Source organism: Ipomoea triloba, chromosome 10, assembly GCF_003576645.1.
Source record: "Ipomoea triloba cultivar NCNSP0323 chromosome 10, ASM357664v1".
NCBI lineage: Eukaryota > Viridiplantae > Streptophyta > Magnoliopsida > Solanales > Convolvulaceae > Ipomoea > Ipomoea triloba.
In genome coordinates this window covers 4,842,046-4,868,286 of record NC_044925.1, presented here as the reverse complement: position 1 = coordinate 4,868,286, position 26,241 = coordinate 4,842,046, and the positions used below count along the sequence as shown (strand labels likewise).

The window sequence follows — 26,241 nt, the reverse complement described above, 5'->3', positions numbered from 1 at the left end:
TATATATATATATATATATATATATATATATATATATATATATATATATATATATATATATATATATATATATATATATATATATATATATATATATATATATATATATATATATGATAGTAATTTCTTAAAATATAAATATCAAATTTATAAAAATATTTTACATTATTATTATTATTATTATTATTATTTACAATAATTTAAATATTTAAAATCTAAATAAATTTAATATTTTAATATAAAGTACTAATATTGGACATTTACTTTTTGTACATTGCGCATAAAAATACTAGTAATAATAATAAGAGTTGAAAATTTCATGCTTTCAACCAAAGAAACTATTAATGGCGACTCAAATATATTCAAAAAGTCCTATATATGAGGATTATTTTAATAAATTACAATACTATTTCGACTAAAAATGAATACAGTTTTAGTTAAAGGACAAATCAGCAATTGTTAGTTTTTAGTTCAAAGTCATTATATATATATATATATATATATATATATATATATATATATATATATATCGATCTGTTCAAATGTGGCCGCGTCTTCCGATCACGTGCTGTCGTTGCGGTTCACACCACTAAATGTTATAAAATGCACCACAATGAAAATACACAAAACACACCACACAGCCAAAATAATGCACCATAACTCCCCTGCCCCTAATGGTGCATTTGCTAACATTGTGTGGTGTATATTTGCATACATAGTGGTGTGTTTTTTGGTGATGTGTGCCTAACGGTGCATATTTGTGTGGTGCATTTTTTAACACTGAGTGGTGTATATCTGTATACATAGTGGTGAGGCCGCACTGTTCACACGTTAAGACACGGCCACACTTGAACTCTACCCTATATATATATATATATATATATATATATATATATATATATATANCCTATATATATATATATATATATATATATATATATATATATATATAGAGAGAGAGAGAGAGAGAGATTTTGGTTCAGGTGCGGCCGTGCTCTCCCGTGCGGCCGTGCGGTCACACACCACTCAATGTTACGATATACACCACTCAATGTTAAGAAACACACCACAATGCATATTTGTGTGGTGTGTTTCTTAACATTGAGTGGTGTATTTTGTAACATTGAGTGGTGTGAACCGCACGGGAGAGCACGGCCGCACCTGAACCTGACCCTATATATATATCTAAAAACATAATAAGTGTGAATGAAAGTTATACCCTTCATTTATGTCCGTTTTTTCCATTAAGTTTTTTTTTTTGTACATTATGCTATAAAAGTTGTACTTTACAATATACTAGACAAATATATCCCTACCATTATAACTTTCATTATCTTTTTCACTATTGTTACTATGCACATGCATCCACTATATATTTTCTTATTTTCTTCAATAATAATAATAATAATAATATACACATTATATATTGAAGTTATATGTTAGTTATTTTCTAAAATATAAATATAAAATTTATAAAAATATTTTACATTATAATTATTATTATTATTTACAATAATTTAAATATCTAAAATCAAAATAAATTTAAAATTTCAATATAAAATATTAATATTGGGCACCTATTTTTTGTGCATCGCGCATAAGGAAAACTAGTATATATATATATATATATATATATATATATATATATATATATATATATATATATATATATATATATATATATATATAGGTAAGGGTTCAGGTGTGGGGAAGGGTTCCCGTTCGGTTGTGCGGTTACGTACGTACCTTAAGCATTGCAATGGCACACCTTTAGTACACAAATCAGGCACCTTAAATACACAAATCACGGGAACCTAAAGCTTTAGACCGATGCACCTTAAGTACAGAAACCACGCACCTTAAGTATACAAACTACGCACCTTAAGAACAGAAACCTCGCACCTAAGGTTTTAAAATGACGCACCTTAAGTTTCAACAAATCACTCCCCTTAAGCATACAAATCACGCACCTAAAGCAATCACACAACCGCACCTGAGAAGGTCAACCGCACGAGAACTCATATATATATATATATATATATATATATGAACTTTAAAATATTGGGCATCGACTGGGTAGGCTGAGTTCAACCCCAGCTCAATTTGAAATGTGGTGTTGTGGTTTACCATGGAGAGATGTGATTAAATGGTTAATGTCTACCTACTTATCACCAATTAATTTTAAGAAATATATAACAACTAAATAATCAAAGAATTCTGTAGTTGAGCGCGAGTCACCTGTTGGGAAGTCATAGTGAAGAAAATGATGTAATACGACTTTGAAATTTAGTGGTTAATTGTTCCATCAAAAGTTTGAAATATCGTGTTTAATTTTGTATTTTAAATTTTGAAAATACGACTTTGAAATTTATTTTTCAAATTAATTGTTATCCACATATGCGCTGCTTACAAATTCCCAATTTGTCTGAACTTTGGAGGATTGAAGATTATCACAAATTATGTCTGACCAGAAACGCCTTCACGTCGTCCCAATTCGATCGGCCTTTTCGAAACGCAATGTATAAGCCGTCATGTGAGACCAAAGGCAGCTAGCATTTTTGTGGCTGCCTGGCAAGTTTATTTTACCTTTTTTTTTTTTTTTTACTATTGACTCTTTTATAATGTAGTATGTGTTCATATATATATATATATATATATATATATATATATATATATATATATATATTTTCTCAACCTACATACCGAAGCAGAAAGAGTCAACACCTCTATTGGGTAACGAACCTGTAACACGTTTCCTCAAAAGTTAGACTGTATATGGACTCTTTAGCAACTATGTAATACTTTTCTAAAGGTGAATGAACATTTATATTGACTAATACGTTTCAAAAAATAAATAACACGTTTTAGTATGCATTCACTATTACACTTTCGTGTTATTTATTTTTTGAAAAGTATTAGTCAATATAAATGTTTATTCACCTTTAGAAAAGTATTAATACTCCGTAGTTGCTAAAGAGTTCATATATAGTCCAACTTTTGAAGGAAAAAACAATTAGACCATCAAACTCTAAAAGTTTCAATTAAATACCAAAAATCATTAAAATATACTTCATCTAATTCCTATCTACAAGTAATCCATATGTTTTCGGTTAAAAATTATTGATGGCATAGCATAATTTTTGTTAGTGCTATAAATATATTATTATTGAATGACCATTATTATTGAGACTCTTCTTGCCCTTTCCCTAACTCCTTCATTATGTTGAGAAAATGAAAAGTTTCATTATTGTATATATATATATATACATCTTGCTGATAGATTAATAAGAATGGGCTTTGAGATTGATATATCTTTTGTTTTACCTTTTTCTCTCTACGTTACTCTTCCAGTCCAGTTTGCAATCTTGTTCACATGTACAAGCGACATGTTACCGTACAACAATCCTAGTAGACTGGGCTAACGAAAGGTCAAATTACAACATGTTATCAGCACGAGTTGTTGCGCCCGCGGAAGTGGGATAGATCAGATTGCAACAATAATTTGAGAAAGAAAAATAAATGAGGCACAGATTTTACGTGGAAAACCCCTAAACAAATTAGGGTAAAAACCACGGGCAAGGGTAGAAGAATTGCACTATGAGAAAATAGGAGTTACAACCACTCTCTAACTAACAAGGAGAAAACAAGGATAATTCTCTCTTGCTAGGAAGGAGAAATACACTCAACAAACTCTCTAATATCTCTAGTATATGAGGGAAGAATAGAATGATTTGGGATGACTAGAATGACAAATGACCTCCCTATTTATAGTTGTAGATTTGGGGTCATTTTGTAATTAGCCTAAAATGTAAGGACCAAACAATAAATATTTTGTTCAACAAAGTTTGGCTACCTAACATTCTTGTTCAAAGTTGGCAACTTCCTAATTTGGCTGCTGCATGGATGTTGCCTAACTCCATTTGCCGACACGAGTCTCTATCGTAATTTCCGGTGAACGATATGCTTGGTATGTCTCTTGTCGTGTGCATTTCATTCTGTAATCTATGACTTTGTTTGTGCATAGTAACCATTTATGTAGATGCCTTCGAATATGAATTTGAACCTCTAATCCTTGTTTCTGCGAAATGAGTATTCTCCCTTTTGATTTTATTTTATTATCTATATATGTGTGCTTATGTTAATTAGTGTGATAATACTTCATGTTCGTTAACTACTTGTGAGTATATGAACCCCTCATCAAGGTATGGTTAAAGAATTTGGGTAAATACATGAGTTTTTAATAATAAATTCTCTTTATTTATCATCCCGGATCATATCATGCATGTATATGAATTAGGTTCTACATGAACCATAATGCTTTGAAAGGGTAAATACATGTGGTTATATGCCAAATTGTATGTATATGTATCTATGTATGTTCTATGACTTTGCATAATCAATTCTTATTATGTTTGTATTGGATTGATATGTTTGCATCAAAATGCTAAGATACATATATCTATATTTATGTAAAAAGGTGTTTCTTCATCCACTCTTTGGACATTATTTATTCAAAATAGTGATTTTTCTCAATGTTGTAACATACTGCTTTGTAAAGTTGAATGGAAATGATGATCTTTTAGTAACACTGCTTTGGCAAGCTTTTTATAGTTTCAAAAATCATTATTAACTAATCCCCATAGAACCATATATATGCTTCCAAAGATCGTAATTAAGAGCGCAAAATGGTAAACCTATTACAATAACGAAAGTCATTCAAATAATTTATAACTAACACAAAAGTCAATATAGTGTTCTTCAATCAAACTCATACAAACATTGTTATTTCTAATAGTAACATAGTGTAAACCACAGGATTGCATGTTAACTAGGAGGTGGAATGGATACATACAATTTCACATATGATATTTTTAATAGGATTTGAATTTAGTGACTTTTGGATGTCCACAGATGTTTACGATACTCCGCCAATGCCCACAATGGGAAGTAGCTTCTATATAGAGGATAGTGCAACATGCAATTCTTCATAAAGGCTCCAGCAATGTCCTGATTATGTTTTTGTAATAATTAATTATTATGAATGAATTTGAAAATGATAAAAATATTTAAAGAAAAATAAAAATTTTAAGAATTTATTGACCCTCCAATTTTACATAAATGGGTGGTTTGATTTCTCACCAATAGAGACTTTTAAAGTGTATCACTTTCACATTGCACATGTAAACCCTTTTTAGTTAGTATAGGAAATTTGCTGCTATATATAAACCATTGTAGTCTCATTAATAAGTCAAGAAACCAAAACTGTCACCTTGTAAAAATTTGAAGGGTCATTAATACTTATGGTAGCAATTGAAGAATTAAAATTGCTATTTTTTTTATAAATGTTAGGAAAAAATAAATTTATTTTTCTAACATTTGAATTACAGATACATAGTTGACTTACTTGTTGAGGGAAATCTCCATCTTCCATTTGTGCATTGATTAATAACTTAGCTGCTTTGTGTAAAGGAGTTGGATCCCTCTCCGCCTAGTTATTAACAAGGAAATAGATAGGACAAAACACACCCTTAATTACATTAGTTGTTCTTTCAGCATACATTAAAGCGTACTATTAATTAGATTTCACTAAACAGTACTAACCTGTCCACTGTACATGAGTCCTAGCATTGCCCATGACGTTTGTACAAAATTTGTACGATTTCCTTCCAACGGTATATATTTCTGCCACATAAAATTATCAACGGAGGTAGAACATGAGAATTTGACAAATATAAAGCATTGTATTTACTATTCATTGGCTATATATATATATATATATATATATAGTAGAGTTCAGGTACGACCGCACCTTCTCGAACGGTCAGTGCGGTATAGATCACTAGTGTTAACAAAATACACCACTAGTATTAGGAAAATGCACAACACAAATATGCACCATTAGGTACGCATCACAAAAAAACACACCACTAGATATGCAAATATACACCACCCAACGATTCGTACGATTTCCTTCCAACGGTATGTATTTCTACTCCATAAAATTAACAACGGTACAGCAAGAATTTGAAAAATATAATTACTATACGTTGGTTCTTCCCCACCCCTCTTTTTCTCTCTCTTTATATGTCTAAGATTAGGTGTGAAAGAGTTCTCAGGTGAAAAATGTGCATAAATCACAACCATTCCATATCTATTGTTCTTTAAAGAAAATTTACACTTTGAATCAACAAAAAAATATGCACTTAAAGGCACAAAATTGTGTACTTGAAGGCACAAAGTGTGTACTCGAAAGTTAAAATTCTGCACCCAAAAGTAAAAAGATGTATAATTGAAGCAATTGTGCAACCGAAAAGATTAGTTATTCATCTTAAGTGTTATTGAAACAATTACCCTTACAAATCGTTTGTAATTCTCAAAAATTTCATTAGAAATTTAATTATACGTTGTTGAAAAGAAGACAAAAGATATAATAAACACTGACCCCTAGTAATGCATTTGAAGCCACAAAAATGTGCACTCGAAGGCACAAAGGTGTGCAATCGAAGCAATTATTCTACCAAAAAGAGGAGTAATTCAACTTAAGTAGTGTTGTTGAAAGCATTAACCTTACAAATCGATTGTAAATCACACAAACTTCATTAGAAAGTTAGTTATACATGATCGAAAAGAAGGCAAGAGATATAATAAACATGACCCATAATTGTGCACTTAAAAGCAAAAAAAATGTGCACTCAAAGGCACAAAAATGTTAACTTGAACGCCAAAAGTGTGCATTCAAATGCACAAAGATGTGCACTCAAACGGAGAAATTGTGCACTAAGACAAAACATATGCACTCGAAGAAGGGAAAATATGCACTCGAAGAATGAAAAATGTTCACTCGAAGACAAAGACCAACAGAACTTACTTACACAAAATTCTCATAATGTCACCGCATTTTTTTTAAAAATTTTTCTTCATTCTAGACTGTTAATTTGAATTAAACTAATGGTTGAGATTTAACCCTATTTTTTTTACCTAAGCCCCTGCTCTGCATATGATCTCTTTTATATATATATATATATATATATATATATATATATATATATATATATATATATATGGTCCAGATCAGGTAAAATTAGGTGCCGAATAAAACACCTTGTGAGATATGAGTTGTTGATCTATTTGGATCAATGGCTCTAAAATGAGGAGATAAATCTTTTCGCACTCATAGTATAACTTATATACTTGTAGTATAAAACTTATGTACTTGTAATATAAAACTTGTGTATTTTGTTATGTATATATATATATAGGTTCATAATCAGGTGTAAACTGACCTTAACGTGCGGATTTGCCAACTTCTGAAAGATTTCACCACACTTATTACATGGTTGCACCGCACCCATATTTTTGAAAGCTGCAGCGATACAATCATGTAATAGTTACGGTGCAATCCTTCAGAGGTACGCAGGTTTGCAGGTTAAGGTTAGTTTGCACTTGATTATGATTATACTTATATATAGATTAAAGGATATACGTACCATGCTTGGGCAAGATTCAAGACATTCCCCCCAGCCACCTTCTTGGTTCTGTTTTGATAGGTAGAAGTGAACAGCTTTGCGAATGGCTTCACTATTCTCGTAATTCTTTCCGGCAGCTGCGAGCCCTAATAGGGCAAAGCAAGTGCCATAGACGAAGCAAATTCCCCAGTAGCCGTACCATGACCCATCTGGTTGCTGTTGATTTTCAAGGTATTGTACTGCCTTTGCAATAGACATATCTATTTCTATTGGTCTATAATTTGGATATTGACATCTGAAGACTGCAAATGCACTGATTATAGTTCCAGTAGGTTCTATATGCCTAATCCACAATAATATCCAGTAGTTAGTAAGAAGCTGATTAGTCATTTTATTTATATATCTGTTGTTGTCGTTTAAAGAAGAATTGTGATCTTAGCTTACTCTCTCTCTACTACGACATCTGCAAAGAATTCAGAGGGATTCAACAGTTCCATATATGGTTGCGGAACTGGTGGCTCCCAGATAGAAAAACCACCACTGTCGGGACTCTTCAATGTAATTAAAGGCCATGAAATATAATGTTAATTAGTAATCAGTAATGTTGGCTATGGCTCTTAGTGGAAAGCTAAGTGGGAAAGTCTTACCTGAAGATAAAGTAAAAAATCTACAGCTTCATACAAGCGCTGAACATCGGCCTTTTCTCCTACAATTTCCGGAGACATTTGCCTAAGGAATAACAGACACTGCAACAAAGTTCACAAAGGTGATTTTTTTTTTTTTTTTTTTTTTTTTTTTGCTTAACAGAATCATTTCCATCTATAGCCTTATATAAAAAACTGATTCTCCGGTAAGATCGTTTCACAAGTCTCTATCCGTGACACTGCTTAATCAAGATGAAAATGTAATGCTTATACTGGAAAATGTAATACTAATAAGTAATAAAGTATTTCTTATTTTTAAGGGAAATTGTAATACTGTTGAAGAAAACTGTAATACTTTTACATTATTCTTCAAACGTATTACATTCTCCCTTATAAGTAATAAATACTTTATTACTGATCATTTTCTAATAAAACTATTACATTTTCATCATGACTCAACCCATCCCACGGATAAGTATTCCTGAGACGGTCTCACACCAGTTATTATCTGAATGAATAAAAGTAGATTGCCTTAAGAGCTTCTGCTGTGCCGTCGGAGATACCCCAACTTTGGTCTTGATCAGAGAATGCCCATGATCCTTTTGTTAAACCACGATACATGCTTTTGGAGTCTCCTTTTGGATTTTCTTTTAACTGCATATTATTGTTTTGTGTTAAAGGAAGTTGAATTGGAAAGTTCAGTCCCAGATTGTATGGCTAAAACTTTCTATGTTATCAAATTTTTTACCATACCATACCTGTGATTCTTTAATATAGAAATGAGCCTTTTTCAAGCAGTTTCCATATTCTTCTACCATGCCACTGGCAATTATAGCTTGGGTGGCAAATGTGGAATCCCAATTCTGACTCCCAAGACTATTCACCGTCATTCCATCTTCTGCAACCCATAGATAATCAGGAATTCTAGCAAGATGGTATTTGAACTCATCGCAATTTGGATCTTCTGCCCACCAACACATCATTTGCAAACACTATACCAAAAAATAAAGTTCAATAATTTCATTCATATTTAATTTAATTGGTATCTTGAGCAGATCACAGAAACCATTTTCAAAATTTAATTTGTATCGTAGCTAAACTTTTAAAATTTTAAAAAGTATTGATCTTATTCCAGATTATAATTCACAGAAATATTTTGAGAAATGGTAAACAAGACTCCAAATAAATCTCAGTAATACATTCATTCATGGATGTGGGATGTCGTCGAAAATATAATGGACCAATCAGAATAGAAAATATCAACACTACACCTCCAACTCCACGAGCAGGACCATCCAAACAAAGATCACATACACGAAGAGGAAAAAGATCAACCTCCAAGACCTATTATATATGGTTCCAATACTCTACCTACGAAGAGTATACCAAATTAAAGAATACCACATTCTCACCAAGTTGGATAATTACGCGAAGAATAGGGTCATGAAGATATTTGATAAGGTCATCTTTAGTAAAGTTAAAGGACACACAACAACGCTTAAGCATTTGTGGGAAAAGATTATTGAACTCTACATAGGAAATGAACAAATCAGGGAGAATAAGTTTAATATTATTTTGTTCTCAAAATGTTTAATATTGTTGTTCGAAAGTTTTATTCTTTTGAGATGCTACCGTGTGAATCCATTAACCAAATGGAAACCCGATATTCCTTCAACAATTGGATGCCATTTCTAGGCACTTAAGTATTCCCCTAAAAATTGCACCATGCGTAAGATAACTTAGAGATTATCCACCTAACAAAGTTATTGGCAATGTATATGAAGGGATTCGCACTAGCTAGGTCATCATGGCAGAATAAATCCATGTTCTCTTGCTTCATTTTCCAAATTGAGCGTCTATTGAAGAGGCACAAGCAGATGTTGATTGGATTTAAGCCATGCAGGATGAGCTGAATGAATTCGAAAGAAACTATGTTTGGGAATTGGTTTCAAGGCCAAATCATCAAAACTCCATAGGACTTTCTGCAACAAGATGAATGAAGATGTACTTATTGTTCGAAATAAAGTTCGTCTTGTTGCAAAAGAGTATTATCAGCAAGAAGGAATATATTTTGATGAAGTAGGCGACCGGAAGGAAAGAGTTCGGAATGAAGCAAAGGGGATCGAAGGTCGAGAATTGCTCAAAAGTGATCTTCATGGAAGAGAAAAGGGGATTCAATGATATTATTCAAGTTCATAGGAGCTTTATTGAATATTTTTTAAGGAAGATTGTCCTTAGAAGAAGTTCATACAAGGAAGAACAATATGCAACTTGTCTAGCACCAAGGAGTCTACATATGAGACACATTGGTGATAAGCATGAGTACCTCTTTTTTACTTTAATTTGTAGTGATGATACACACTAATAGGGAACCAATCTTTACCGTATGGATATCAAGATGCAAGAGTTCAAATCTGATCTATGGCAACGGATTTTAGGAGATCAGATTTTGGCAGCTACCACTTGCTAAGTGACAACGGGTAATTTTAAATTTCATGATGTTCATCCCTCCTCATCTATAAAAGGAGGATCTCAAGCTTAGAAGAATAGAGAAGAGCTATGCAAATTATTGAAAAAGTGTGGTCAACTCTTCAAGCTACTATTGAAGTGTTATATTGTTGAATCAAGCTTCTAAACTAAAGAAAAGAATCAGTTTGATTATTGCAAGTCTAGCCCTCAACTACAACCATCTTTCAATTGAAGGAAGCTGGAAAGTTAACCAAGCAAGGGGATTTGGTGCGTGACCCTTTACTAGTTCTAATAAGGCAGTGAAAGATAATGCGACTTTGTCATTGACCCTTATCTCAAGGACTCTGATCTCCGGTAGAAGGTGAAGGCTTCTTGCCACTATGTATTTGTGTATAAAATACATAGTAGAATTCTCATTCGAGTCAAGGAGAAGAGCGGAGTAGCAAAGTTCTTCAAAACCACTATAAAAGCCTTTGTATCTCCTTGCATTCATTTTTCCTACTTCTACTGTGCAACTAACCCCATAGTTACACACACTTACACTTCAAATCTTCAAACTTAGCTACACATTTTATAATTAAGGCAAGCTCAAATACTTCTGTTGTAAGGAAATTCAAATTCCTAGCTTTGATTTATAAATTCAAGCTCACTTAAAGCTGACAACAAAAAAAAGTAGGATTTTATAATTGTTAAAAAGTCTATTCAACCCCCGATCCCTTCAACATTTTAGACTTTTTGCTTGCGAATGACGGACATATATATATATATATATATATATATATATATATATATATAAATTTGCTCAAATGTGGTTGCGCCTTCCCGTGCGGTCGGTGTGGTATACACCACTATGTATACAAATATACACCACTCAATTTTAGAAAATGCACAACAATGAAAAATAAACAAAAACACCAAAAAATACACACCACACCGAAAACAGTGCACCATAACTACCCTGCCCCTAATTGTGCATTTCCGAATACTATGTGGTGTATATTTGCATACTTAGTGGTGTGTTTTTTGGTGATACGTACCTAATGGCGCATATTTGTGTTGTGCATTTTCTAACATTGAGTGGTGTATATTTGTATACATGGGGCCGCACTGACCACACGTTAAGGCGCGGCCGCAACTGAACTCTACTCTCTCTCTCTCTCTATATATATATATATATATGGAAAACTGCAAAAATAGTAAATAAAATTTTAAATAATATTTCATTATATATAGAAAAGTTTAATATGCAAAAATTATAAATTTTTAAAATAATTAAATATGGATAATAATATTATCTTAAAATTCTTTAGATTAATATTAAAATCTAAAAACAAAATAGTTGGTAATATTAAAACTAATATCTTTTTTTTTTTTTAAAACAACTAATATCTATTTATTCAAATTCCAATGTACATAAAATAACAATTCAAAAATTAGATCAAGATAATTTTATTTGATTTTTTAAAGTCTAATATGAAAAACTACAAAAATAAATATTTAGTCACTCATATTAAAGTTAATATCTAATTTTAGAAAAGCTATTTAAGATATTAATTTTGTAAAAATTAGATATAGGATATTATTTTTTACATTAATATGGAAAAATACAAAAATAATAAATAATATAATTGATGAAATTTAAATTTCACATAATTGTAATAAATTATAAATTAATATATATCAAGAAATTTTAAATTAATGTTTCATTGAATGATTCTACTTTAATTTCGCAAGTAATTTGATTTAATGTAATATATTCTAACCTTTTCTATGCAACCAATGCTAATATATCTGGACTCTTCTGCTTCAAAGCGCATATACTTGATTGCTTTTCTCATAGCCATTTCTCTAATTTTCTTGAAAGGCCAAAGACTCATGAATGGCTCAATGCAGTATTGAAGAGTATTCCATAGCAGATCTTGTATGAAACTATGGGGGCAGTAGATGTCCTCCTGCATTGTTAGTTGTTTGTATACAAGTCAATTTTAATCTTATCTACAGTTCAAAAGGGTACTTGATATATTTGTACGTGTATAAACTAACCTTACAACAATCCATGCGAGCACTGTTCCAATCAATTTGATCATAAGATTTGACATGAATTTCACTTCTTATGCAAAGAACAAGATCTGTTAACGGTCCATGATATCTTTTTGCATACAAGTATGACATCGGCATGTACGTTGTTCGACAATAACACAACATTTTTGCTATAATATAATCAGAGTTATCGTTATAGATTTTAAATAATCTACTTATTTTATTATAATAAGCAATTAAGCAGTGCCAAGGACCTTGTAGTCCAGTGGCATCAAACCCTTCCCTTTATACGGGAGGTCACTGCTGGAAATCAGCGAATTTCCGACGACTTTTCCGACCACCGAATAATTTGGTCGTAAAAAATGAGTTTTGTCCATTCTTTCGGCGAGTCTGAAAGTGGCCGGAAAGTGGTCGGAAATGTCCGACCACTTTTCAAAAAGTGGTCGGAAGTGTCCGACCACCGTTATATATGGTCGGTAAAAAGTTGACCGATTCTATTCCTCCATCCGAATGGTGTAGCGACCATATTTGTGGTCGGAAACTTCCGACAACCACTAGGGTGGTCGGAAGATTACGCGTTTTTTTCTTTTAAAGCTACTTTTTGTTTCCTACCACTACAAGGTGGTCGGAAAGTACTTTATATATATCTCCCCAACCCTTTCGCAGACCAGTTTCTAAATCAAAGTTTTATTTTTTTTTAAACCCATTTCTACTGATTTCTTCTTGTGTGCGTAAGATTTTTCACTAAACCACTCACAATAGTGCTAGAATCAAGCTAAGGTATGTATATATTCTTAGAACTTCCATTTATGTCCTTTTTTTTTTTAGATCTAGCTTTAATTTTTTTCCTCTTTTTTCTTTATCTTGCTTTTTTTTTTTTTTTTTTTTTTCNAATTATTTGTATATTTATTATATTTTAATCTTACATTTTATATGTTGTCTACTTATTAGTATGTTGGTATATAATTATTTAAAATATTTATATTATTTGTAATGTTTATATTATTTGTAATATTTATATATATTGTGTTTGTATTATTGTATATACTTTTGCAGTAGTTTTACATGGCTAATATACCTGAACATCGGAAGTGGATGTATAACCGATTGTTACCCGGAAGAAGGGGGTACACTAATGAGTTTTTAGCTGGTGTTGAGGAATTTATAAATTATGCAACCACACTTCATGTATACGAGGTTTCAATGCTGATTAGGTGTCCATGTAGTAAGTGTAGGAATAGAGTACACTTGCCTGCAGATGATGTTCGTGTTCATTTGTATAAGAAGGGTTTTGAACCGAACTATTGGGTTTGGACATGTCACGATGAGCTTCCCCCCTCGATACAATCACATATGAATGAGGGCTCAGTCGGAAATACCCGGATGGTCAAGTTCTCTACGTGACGAAATATTTCCGACGACACTTTTTTGTCGTCGGTATTTGCCGACCACACCATGGTGTGGTCGGCAAATACCGACGGAGGTTTTTCTGGATCCCATAAGTGGTCGGAACAGGGTGTTCCGACGTGATTTTGGCGATTTCCGACCACTTTTTGGTGGTCGGAAATTCACTGATTTCCAGCAGTGGGTGGTGGGTTCGAGCCTCAGTGGAGGCAATACTGACTCTTGTGCTTCAATAGGTTGAGAAAGTAGTTATGAACAGATACTGCATTGTAATAGAGTTAGTAGTATTCAAAAAAAGTATTCAAAAAAAAAAAAAGCAATTAAGGAGTTTAATAATTACCTGGATGGAAAATAAATTTGGAAGGGAAAAGCCAGAACTCTGGTGGGAGTGGATTACACCCATCCCACTCATACACTCCAAGCACCTATATATGCAAAAAATTATTTAAATTTTAACAATTGAAAAATGATTATTATATTATTTAAACTTCAAACTAAAAAATTATCTGTTGGCCGAAGGTTAGTAAAGGTGAAGTTTAGCACCCGGTGGCTGGGAGAGGCAATTTATATCATGAACCGGGCCTACATAACATTGTGGACCCTAGATCGAAATGACGATGTACGGAATTCATACTCGTAACGCAAATGATGTGGTTAATACACAGTTGTATACGAATGGGTAGTGGTATTTGGGGTCCGATTCGTATTCTCCCACATGTGGGCCTGCTTGTTGGTTTAAGTGGCTGAGCTCGGGAAAGGTAATAGTGGGTCAGAGAGTCCCCCGCGCCTTATATAGAGGAAAAATGGGGAACACATGCCAAGGGCTTGGCATGTATGTGAACTATGTGTTGTGCATGCATGGAAGCGGTCGGAAGCCATACAAATTTCCCCACATGTGAAGAGATTCCTTACAAGCTTCTTTCCAATGCGGTCAAACATGATGTTGACAATTGTTCTTGTCTTCTAATTTCAAAGGGGTTGTAAGCTCGGGAACTCCAAGCCGACGCAAATTATGCTGTGGACCCAGGTCCACCTTGCAAGGTGGACCTGGGTCCAAAACAACGTCGTTTTGTCTTCTTCTTCTTTTTTTTTTTTTAAATCAATAAACATATTGCTGAATATGTTGTTGTCCAAAAATGTGTGAATGTAGAGGTTTCAAAGTGTGAATGTAGTAACACAATGGGGTAGCTCAAGTGGCAAATGAGCTCTCTTTGTGGGGAAGAATTTCGGGAGAACCCAGGTTTGATTCCCACAAGTGACGATTCCCCCTGGGACGATTCCCCTTGGGACAGCTCCTGTGCCTAAATCTACCAAACAAAAAGTGTGCAAATCGTGAATGTAGAGTTTCTACATTTCAGAAAAACGGCGTCGTTTTTTGACCCAGGTCCACCTCCTGCAATGTGTGAATGTAGAGACGGCGTCGTTTTTGGACCCAAGTCCACCTTGCCAGGTCCTAGGTGGACCTGGGTCCACGGCATGTCCACCTTGCCAGGTCCTAGGTGGACCTGGGTCCACGGCATAACTACTGCCAAGCCGAGCTTTGGGCTCAGGGTCCACGGCATAACTACTGCCAAGCCGAGCTTTGGGCTCAGGTCCACCTCCTGCAATGTGTGAATGTAGAGACGGCGTCGTTTTTGGACCCAAGTCCACCTTGCCAGGTCCTAGGTGGACCTGGGTCCACGGCATGTCCACCTTGCCAGGTCCTAGGTGGACCTGGGTCCACGGCATAACTACTGCCAAGCCGAGCTTTGGGCTCAGGGTCCACGGCATAACTACTGCCAAGCCGAGCTTTGGGCTCAGTACCAAGTCATGGTGGATACGTGCAGAATATTACATATTATATGTGGTAATAACGGGTTTTGACTCAAGGCGGTGCAAACACGAATGCTGTCGAATGAGATCAAGAAGTGTGCCTTGTTGCAAGTAGTATACGAACCGAGCATCTATATGGTTAGATAGTCGAGGTGTATTTCCCATCAAGTAGGTTTCGTAGTCTGTGCCCCGACACCAGGCTACTTCAGAGAGGTTCGAACTAAAAAATCCAACCGAAATCACTACTTAAAATACCTTTGTTGGGCCGGGGTTTCATGCGGCATGGATCACCATTCACCGCCCAAGTTATTTCAACTGCCCGTGTCGCGCCTTCGTCGACCGCCTGGGGATCCGTCCCAAAATTTTGAATTTTTCCACATCCTCTGTCTATAAATAGGTGATGTTTGGGCTGAATTCACGCATTTATCTCACAATATCACGAGCGCCTCTCGAGCCTATGGACTGAAACAATTCAACAACCTCCAATGAGACTAACGCTTCTGATCGTCTTTCTCGCTAAGAAGTCGTTCAGGAATATATTCTCTTAATTCATTCATATTCTTATTTTCATAGCATTTACACTTCGCGGTTAGCTTTCCTTTCTAAAGGTCCTCTCCTTCCAAAGGAGGAAACATCTTAGACTCTGATAGTCAAAATGCCTCAATGCAAGACTACGACAATATAATTGAGGTCGGGTCGTTCTTCGTGTCGTATTATGACTCGATGATACATGAGGCCGAGGAGTTTTCTGTGGTTCGAGCTCCCACTCTAGATGCTGCGCAGTTTGGGTTAACAAGATACCAGGAACTTCCAGGTGGTCCGAGCACGAAGAGGCCTGGCCTTCCACATGGGTAACCTCTTTCGGGGCTCATGTGGCTTCGAGCCCTTTTACTTCCCGAATAGCCACAAATCCCCTGGTCTAACTAGTGGCCAGTAGCCCCTCTTCTCATATCCAAGCCCCCACCCTAGCGAGTGGGTGGCATAAGTTTTTAAGTACTGAGGTGGTAGAGACTATTGCCCTCTATTAACCCATACCGTTCTCCAAGAATTATCCACCCTTCTAGACGGCTGGGCTACATATGACACTCGTCATATGGTTAATATCATAGAGCGACATCGGGGGAATGGATCGAGATCCACTAAGACAACTTAAAAAATACCCCTCACTATTCCATTCACCCTATTCCTCTCGACCTTCCTACATTTTTACGGGGCTTTGCCCGAGAATGTTTGCCTAAACACTCATCGTATCATAGTTTTGTTAGCCCAAATATACGTGTGGCACAACATCCCGTGTACAGTCAAGCTATTCAACTTTTTATTTTCATTTCGGGCTCTACCACCGAAACACGGGGCATGTTTCTTATATTGTAGTGGAAGAGGCCAATGTGCAGTATTTTAAATGTACCGGACAATAATAAGGGGTGAAGAATCAAATTTTCTCTCTCCATTACAAGTGGCGCCTCCTAGTTCCGAATGTTTGGAGTTTCTAGTTCAGGCGGCATATCAACCCAATTTCGACAGAGTCTTAACCGCTCACACCGAGGCGATTTCCTCTGAGTTCTACGACTATTGGGTATTCATGACTCCCGAGGAATATGCAGCAGCCAACCTCTAAGAGCCTCGGTACAATCTCGACAAGAAAGGTGATGGAGGTTACAATCGTAGTTCCCCCGATAACGGCTGAACCGACCTTAGGAGATCTTAACGCTTAAATCAAAGCTTCCAAGTCAAATGCAACAACGTTTAAACTTTTGTCTCGAATTTTTGTACTCAGTTTTGTAAAGATAGACCTGGATGAGTCATTTTGTAAAGATCCCCGGACCCAAGATGGCCTTAGTAGGGCAAAAGACTATGATCACAAGCCATCCTTTCTAGGCTACCGCTGATGATAGTGGTAGTGACGAGTTCGGGTGCCTACATCCCCATAACCCTGGCTTACAGCAAGAGGGAGAATGATAAAGCCACAAGCAGATTGTTGGAGGATATACGTTAGCTAAGCAAGAAAGTAGATAGGGGCTTTTATGTACATACACATTATAATTTTCTGTTAGCTTTCATCCCTTCCGTCCACATATATACTGTACTCACACCCTGCATTTACCATTCATTCATTCTAATCATAGTTCACCATTTCCAGTCTCTGCTTCATCTATTCACTGTCTTCATATTCTAATATGGTATCAGAGCGCCGGTGAGGGAATCATGCCGCCGCAGCTTCTGGCACCGGCGACTCACGCTGAACTGGGCGTTCGTCTCCGACAACCGATCCGCAGTGGATCATTACTCTGTAGAGGAGTAACAACGTCCGTCGTAGGAGGTAGCCGTGGATTCAAAGCTTCAAAACAGGATTCACTTGTCGTTCTCCGGCAACAGATTCGAAGAAGATCATCACTCCGCAGAGGAGTAGATTCGCCGTTCAATTTGAGCGCAGTGCTAAAATCAAATCAGTCAAGTGTGAGCGCAGTGCTCCTCAAATCAAACTCATGGAGCAGATCTGTGAGGAATTCAAGCAGAGTGCTTGTTAATTCTCTATTTGTAGCCTTCAATCCCTGGAGCAGATCCACGGAACTCGTTCATCCTTCATCCATCGCTGGAGCAGATCCAGTGAAGTGGAAGCAGTTTCGAGGAGCGGTGGCTGAGATTGATCCTCCGCCGCCGCCGCCGCAACCTAACTTTGCCGTAAAGAAGCATCTGCGAGCGAAGCCTTCTCGTAGAATTCGAACTCATTTGTCGGCCTACTCTGAGCTTGAGTCTGATATTCTCCAGGAGAGTTCCGATTTGGATTCAGTGAGGTTTTTGATACTTTGCTTTGTCTTAGATCTTCGATGCATGTCGCCTCCGCTACTTCGCGAATGTTCGGCAGTCATTGAAGCATGTGCAGAGTATGCTGAGGTCATTAATACTGGTAATCAGTATATTTTTAATACTCAATCCAAATATCCATCTGCTGAGTCTAGTGATTGTAAATCTTTTGCAAAATTATTTGAAGAGTTTTTTGATAAACTGACCAATATGCCTGCGTTACTTCATGTGAGTAAAACTGGTAAGGCAAAAGCCAAGGAAGGTGATGATGTTAATGTGAAAGTGAAAGAGAAACAGAGGACTACTCCATCGGTGGTGGTATACACTAAGAATGGGGATAGGCTCGTTGGACAGATTGCGAAGCGCCAGGCTGTTGTTAATCCGGAAAACACTTTCTTCTCTATGAAGAGGTTTATTGGGAGGAAGATGGCTGAAGTAGATGAGGAGTCTAAGCAGGTTTCCTACAATGTTATTAGAGATGAAAATGGAAATGTCAAGCTCGACTGTCCTGCAATTGGAAAGCAATTTGCTGCTGAAGAAATCTCTGCTCAGGTCTTGAGAAAGCTTGTGAATGCATTCTTCGTTTGTCCAAGGCCAAAAGGTGTTGCTAGGCATTACAGTAGTGTGACCGTATGGATGCATTCTGCTTTCATCCGGGCATCAAAAGAAATTTTGGATTTGGAGACTGAGCTTTCATTAATCTGAAGTCTGTTATCCACTCAGGCCACTTTAGTCCACAATTTAGCTGATCAGCTTGTTGGTATTTGTTATGAGTGTAAGGACATTGTGTCAAATATAGTGGACAGTGATCCTTTGAGTAATTCGTTCTTGAATAGAGTGTTAAATCATAATCCCTCAGCTTTTGTGCAACCTCTGATGACGCTCTGGATTGTCAGGAGTGTAGTTGGACATCTGAAGAAATCTGTTTTAAGTGAGGAACTCTCCTAGCTTCTGAAATTCATGGAGTCAAGATTGCAGTTAAGCTATGGCATAATATCATTGATGGAAGAGCTTTGCAGGCTCATGTCACAATTAGACTTGAAGGCTGACTTCTCAGAATTTTCACAATTAGTTTTGTCTCGACTTGCTATTGGTGATCTGGCAGAATATTGTGATGGAATTTTAAGTACAACATCCAGTGTATGGTTTCTAGACACATCAATTGAGGAGCAACAGAGATTTGACCTTGTCATTTGCTTGATTTCTTGTTCTGTAGATGAGGTGTTGAGTCAAGGATCCCTTGCTATTGAAGTCATTAAGCTGACCAAAGTTGAAGTTGAGACTTTAAATGCTCTAAAGTCCAGTAAGTTGAAATGAACTTGAGGAAATCTACAGGAGTGCTCACATGGATTCAAGTGATAGTACATAATTGCCTAAGGCTGTTTTTGAATTGGCTTCTGAGACTGTGATGATGGCTGGTGATGCCTCAATTAGCTATAGTTTAGCATTGACCTTAACAGACATCCAATAAAATCAAGAAAGAAACCCAGGGAGATGCTTAATTCAGTGCTAAAGCCTACTCTAATGACAGGAGGTTTTTATTTTTTTCGAATCTACAGAAGGTGTTCAAGGTTCATTCTAAGCTGGGCATACAAGAGTTGCATGCTCCAGCTTAGGGGGGGGGGGGGGGGTTGGAGGATATACGTTAGCTAAGCAAGAAAGTAGATAGGGGCTTTTATGTACATACACATTATAATTTTCTGTTAGCTTTCATCCCTTCCGTCCACATATATACTGTACTCATTCTCTGCATTTACCATTCATTCATTCTAATCATAGTTCACCATTTCCAGTCTCTGCTTCATCTATTCACTGTCTTCATATTCTAATACAGATCGAGACGATGATGGTCGTTCAAAGAGGCCGAGGGGGTCGGTCTCTCCCGACCACACATCATAGACGCCCTCATATCCAGGGCAGAACTCGTGTCCCTCTTGGACAAAATCTATTCTTTCATGCCAACCTCCCGAAGACACCTTCCAGTGGTCGACCAACCAGGTCGGCAAATAAGGAGCCCAAGAGATCATGCAGATAATCCCTTGCTCGACACTTTTACTATTCACTGCTTTTCCCATGACTTACATACATCGACCGTGTTAGTTGAGCGGCACTCTAGCTAATTTCTTTTGGTGGGCCAAGGGTGCCGAACAAGCACACTAGAAAGACTTGGAAACTTTCAAGGAGGCTCTTGCCTGGAGAGATTCAAAGTTCTGTGATCTAGAGGGCAAGGTCTCGGATCTCGAAAAGAAGATCGGTACAGTCGTTTTGGAGTATAAGGACTCTCGGACCTTTATCCATGATGCAATGACTACACTCGGGCTACTGGCTACCCGCATCTTCAGGGACCAGGACATTGCAGAACCCTTTTCAGGTCATTTCCCGGGAACGAACTGGGGGAGGAATTGGTGCGGGCATATGGTAAGTGGGCGTTCCTGTTCGAGAAGTGTTAAATGTAGGCTGACGTCTAGGAAGCTCTAACCGAGGTGCTAGACGCCGACAACTTGGAGACAATGTTAAGTGTTCTACCTGAGGAAGTAGTCGACCCCGGCCCAACCCACGCTGACTGAATCTGTTTTGTGTCGTATTGAGGAGGCTAGTGAGAAGACTCCTCACTCCGGGAGCCCTACCCCGATTGTACGTGTTGGGAAAAATACTTTAAGACTTAATTTTGGGAAGCTCGACTCCTTTAGTGCCGAGTATGCTGACTTTCGCCCTTTGGGGCTCTTTCAATTTTAATATTGGCCTCTTAATTCCGATCACGCAAATCTCTTTTCTTTCCCTCTTTTCAACCAAAAGTACGTGTTGTTACCTTTTGCAATACCCCAAGTTCGGGGATATGTCCAATCTTGTTATTGGAATGTCTTCCCGACTACAATATCGTGGTCACATGATCGGGTCTTGGGTTTGTTAACCCATCCAGCTCGGGCAAGCGAGGGTCCACTGGCCTAAAATTTATAAGCCTCACGTGTCCATTGAGATTTTATGTGATTTATTAATCAATTTCATGTGATCTAGTGATCAATTTTTGGTTTCAGGGCTCACGATCCGCTCGGACTCTTCGTACACCGAACAAGTTACTTGGACATTACCTAATGTAAAAGTTACAACAACACACTACATACACAACCCAAAAAAATTTATAAGCGTCACGTGTCCATTGAGATTTTATGTGATTTATTAATCAATTTCATGTGATCTAGTGATCAATTTTTGTGTTCAGGGCTCACGATCTGCTCGGACTCTTCGTACACCGAACAAGTTACTTGGACATTACCTAATGTAAAAGTTACAACAACACACTACATACACAACCCGAAAATACCACTTCAGCCAATCGGGCGTATAAAAATCTAACCACTATTATATTGCACTGACCAGCACGCATTACAAACATTACAAGCTTGAAATTTGATTTTACTTATAAAACATCGTGAAAAGCTCAAAATTTCCGACCGTACCCTGGTCATTCGTGTTCCACGCGGGTTACGTCATGATGACATTTGGACCTTGTTTGCGTGGTTGGGACGTGCACTACTAAGTTTGGGACACAAAATCACTAATCCACTAGTCCCCCCACTCCCTGTGGTGCTAAAATTAGCAACACAGGGGAGTAGATAAAATAATCTAATAATTTCCCAGGCTTATTACTCTCGGTGTCTTCGGACTTTAGAATTGAATTTATAAAATTATCTAGGGATTAATTTTATCGATCAAGTAATCGGGTTTTAATCGATCAAGAGACTGATTTCATTATGATCTAGGGACCATTTTTTACATCGATCTAGGGATTGGAATTATTGCGGTCTAGATACCATTATGTACCAATGTTGAGGTCGGGATTGGCGTTAATCTAGAGATTATTGGATTTGTTGCGGAGGGGTCGTCTTGTGCCGACCCAGAGGTTGGATCTTACACCAATGTAGGAGATCAGATTTGTTGCAGTCTAGGGACCGTCTTATGCCGACAGGGAGGTCGAATTTTTCACCAATCTAAATATCAGATTTGTTGCGGTCTAGGGACCATCTTGTGCCGACACGGAGGTTAGATTTTGCATCGATCTAGGGATCGGACACGTTACGATCTAGAGATCGTTCTTCAAATTTATTCATCGATCAAGAGATCGGCCATACGACGACCTAACTTACATTACAATAGAACATAACTAATTTAGTTCACTAAAATTCATTACATCAAGGCCATTACAAAGTTTACTATATTAAAGCTAATCTAAATCGACAATTGGCCGATTGGTTGGCTAGTAGTTGTATAGACCGGCGGTGTCACATTACTACTAATTTGGACAACGGTTTCTAGCGCGGGGGGCCCAACGACACCTTTGACTTGATATATTATCGAACTCCACCTCCTCTTGAGGTTCCTCGGATGATTGCTCACTGTGATTCCTCACTTGGAGGCGTGTTCCTAATCAGTGTCAAGCTAGCGGCCGCGAGTTGTTGTTACTACAATCAATTCCACTTAGACCCAACCAATATTGGATTGCTCGGAGGGGTTTGGTCAGGTGACGGACTGTGATTTTGTTGCTTTGTAGTTGCCACTGGCATTAGTGCTGGTGGTGTTTCAGGGATGTTCGGGATGACCATGTATATAGAGGATGTGGAGGCTAGGCTGATGTAAGATGAGTACTAGCGAATGTGGGATGGTGTTTGATTGATAAGGCGGCGAAGTCGGCATTGTTGTGAGGTGAAGTCCCATCCGCGAACTAGACTGATCTGAAGAGAATATATTGTTTGTCTCAGGGCAAATGGGCGAATGCTGTTCGAATTAACCCCGTATTCAAGTTAACTTGACTAGGGTCGACCAACCCAATCTGGTGCGTATGATTTGAAGGCTGACGAGGTCGCAATCTGGAACATAGAGAGGTTGAACGATTCATGATTGGGATCCTTTTCGCCAATGAAGTAATGTTGAGGAAACATGGTCGGGGATGTAGAGCTGATTTTGTGGCTATTAGTACTGGTCCCCACAAACGGCGCCATAAATGGGTGCATACGAATGGGTAGTAGTATTTGGGGTCCGATTTGTATTCTACCACTGGTATGTCTGGTTGTTGGTTTAAGTGGCTGAACTCGAAAAAGGTGATAGTCAGTCAGAGAGTCTAGAGATGACAATCGTTAGGTGGAAATGCCAAAAGCCCTCCCCCCCCCCCCCCTTTTACAGGGTACTAAACACACCTTATAAAGATGAAAAAAAGGAAACACATGTCGGGGGCTCAGCATGTGAACCACGTGTTGCACATGAATGGAGGCGGTCAGAAGCTATGAGGTTGCCCACATGTGAAGATGTTCCTGACATGCTCCTTTCTAATGCGGTCTAACATGATGTTGACAAATGTGCTTGCCCTCTAATTTAAAAGTGGTTGTAAGCTCGAGGACTCCGAGCAGAGATTCGGGGTCTTTACCGAGTCAATGTGGATACGTGCAAAAGATTATTACATTGCAGATGGTTATAACGAGTTTCAGCTTGGGTCGAGGTGAACACGAATGATGTTAGAAAGTGTGCCTTATGACCGGTAGTATACGAACTGAGCATCTATCTGGTCAGATCGATAACCGAGGTATATTTCCCATCAGTATAAAATTTCATAACACAAGACACAACAAATCATAACACAAGATACAAAAACTTGCAACATAAGACACATACACATGCACCAGAGTCCATAGTGCATTGTTAATCCTGGTCCATGGAATAAGGATTGACTGAGGGATTTTTGGCGGAGGTTGGCAAAGGGTTTAAAAGGTTAAGTCCAACAGTCATTGTCTTAAAATTGTGTGGCGGTATAAGGAAATAAAGTTACTCCTTCGGTAACTTTTGGTATACTGGTAAGCGTTTGATCCTAACAAGCTAAGTGGTATCAGAGCCAGCTTCCTAAGACTGATTGATGCTGTGAGAAAAGAATTGTCGGGTGGAGGACGATAAAGGGCAAAAATTAACATTATCAAGATTGATCATATCCTAACATTATGTAGAACGTAACTTACAGAAAGATAAAGCTTTCCCCATGAGGGAATTCCAGTGGCACCTCCATGATCAAGAATCCACTTTCGACCTCTAGCAATGGGACCATCACCGTTATCAGGTTCTTCTCCAAGCAAACGCAAGCCCACATAGCTAAGTGCTGACCCAATCATGGTACTGTGTCCATCTACGTATAATCCCCACCCACCATCTCCATTCTATCAAATCAAAACAACCAACGACAAAGACATAATTCCATTATTGGTAATTATTAGGTACTGTATTATTTTCATATATAGAATCATATCTTTGGAACATGAAATTAATATAGGGTTTGATGCGTACTTGATGATTGTAGATATATCGAACTAATTCTTTTTTGTGCTCAGACGTTAGAATTGTATCAATTGCTCCACTAATGTACAACGCAATCAGCTGCAAATCATTTTAAAGAATTATTTCCTTTTAATAAGACATCCCTGCCCTAAAGTAAAGCAAACACTTGTGCATGTGAGACCGTCTGAGACGGGTTGAGTGAATATTAAAATGTATTGCTCATACTTAAAACGTAATAGTAATTAAGAATAAAGTATTTGTTATTTATAAGAGAAATTATAATACTATTGAAGAAAAATCCTAATAATTAACTCCTAAATTAATCATTATAGCAAAATATATGGGATACCAAGGATGGAGTGTAAAACATAGGGCCAGTAAACTCAGCTGGCCAGTGTCCATCTCTAGCTTGAAGTGCACAGTTCAATCGTACGGCTTTTCTAACAGCGGTTGTGATAGCATCGTAATTCACTTCTTCTTCCTCTCCTAGTCTTATCCGAGGAATGCTCAGCACATCAATCCCACTTTCTTTGATCATCTGTACACAAGCAAATATTAATCAACTAATCATCAAAAATTAAAAATTAAAACAATCAAATCAGGATTATATATTGTTACTGCATGTGACCTGCATTCTCATCAACAAATCACCACAGACATGGAAACCACTCTGCCGGTTTGTTCTGAACTCTTCTCGGACTTTTTCAACTGCTTCTCGTTCTTCCGGTGTACCGGCGTTAGGGTCATACTCCCATATTTGTCTACCCACGTAGTTGTTGGTGCTGTGTAGGTATGGCCCCCCACCTTCACCAATCTTAAGCTTCCACATCTTCTTGCTACTATGCTGGTACGGTGATTTAACAGAAGAGGAAAAGGAAAATTAGAGAGACATGTGATAACAACAAAATATATATATACATATACAGAGGAAACTGATTAAATGAGAGCTCCTCCAAGAAGAGAAATAAGAACATATAGCAGTCTTTGATCTGAATAGATCTAACGGATCAAAATACTTGTTAAAAAAATGGGATGACATTTTTATAATTAATTTAAGGGAAAATGACACTTTTTTCCTATGTTATGTGCATATAGCACTTTTTCCCCCTAAGTTATTAAAGTGGCAGTTTCTCCCCCTCAATTATTTTAAAAGTGGTAGTTTTCCCCCATGTAATGTTAAATTGACATTTTTGCCCTTAAAAATAATTATTTCATTTATTTTTATTCTCCAACCAATTATTACTAATATGTATGGAAGATCACGGTTCAATACGAACCTAATCGAA

The 26,241-nt window shown here is 37.0% G+C and overlaps 1 protein-coding gene across 1 annotated transcript; it reads right to left on the bottom strand.

Annotated features, from left to right (window-relative positions):
* Positions 1-4,686: 4,686 nt before the first annotated feature.
* LOC116031538 (dammarenediol II synthase-like) lies at positions 4,687-25,954 on the bottom strand. The gene is made up of 15 exons (XM_031273765.1): positions 25,584-25,954; positions 25,305-25,493; positions 24,965-25,054; positions 24,643-24,837; positions 14,364-14,448; positions 12,623-12,789; positions 12,343-12,531; positions 8,869-9,102; positions 8,642-8,764; positions 8,114-8,212; positions 7,911-8,017; positions 7,488-7,809; positions 5,602-5,682; positions 5,405-5,488; positions 4,687-5,007 (listed from the first exon to the last, which is right to left on the bottom strand). The coding sequence occupies exons 1-15, from the start codon at positions 25,782-25,784 to the stop codon at positions 4,888-4,890; spliced, it is 2,286 nt and encodes a 761-aa protein (XP_031129625.1). The 5' UTR covers positions 25,785-25,954; the 3' UTR covers positions 4,687-4,887.
* Positions 25,955-26,241: the final 287 nt, after the last annotated feature.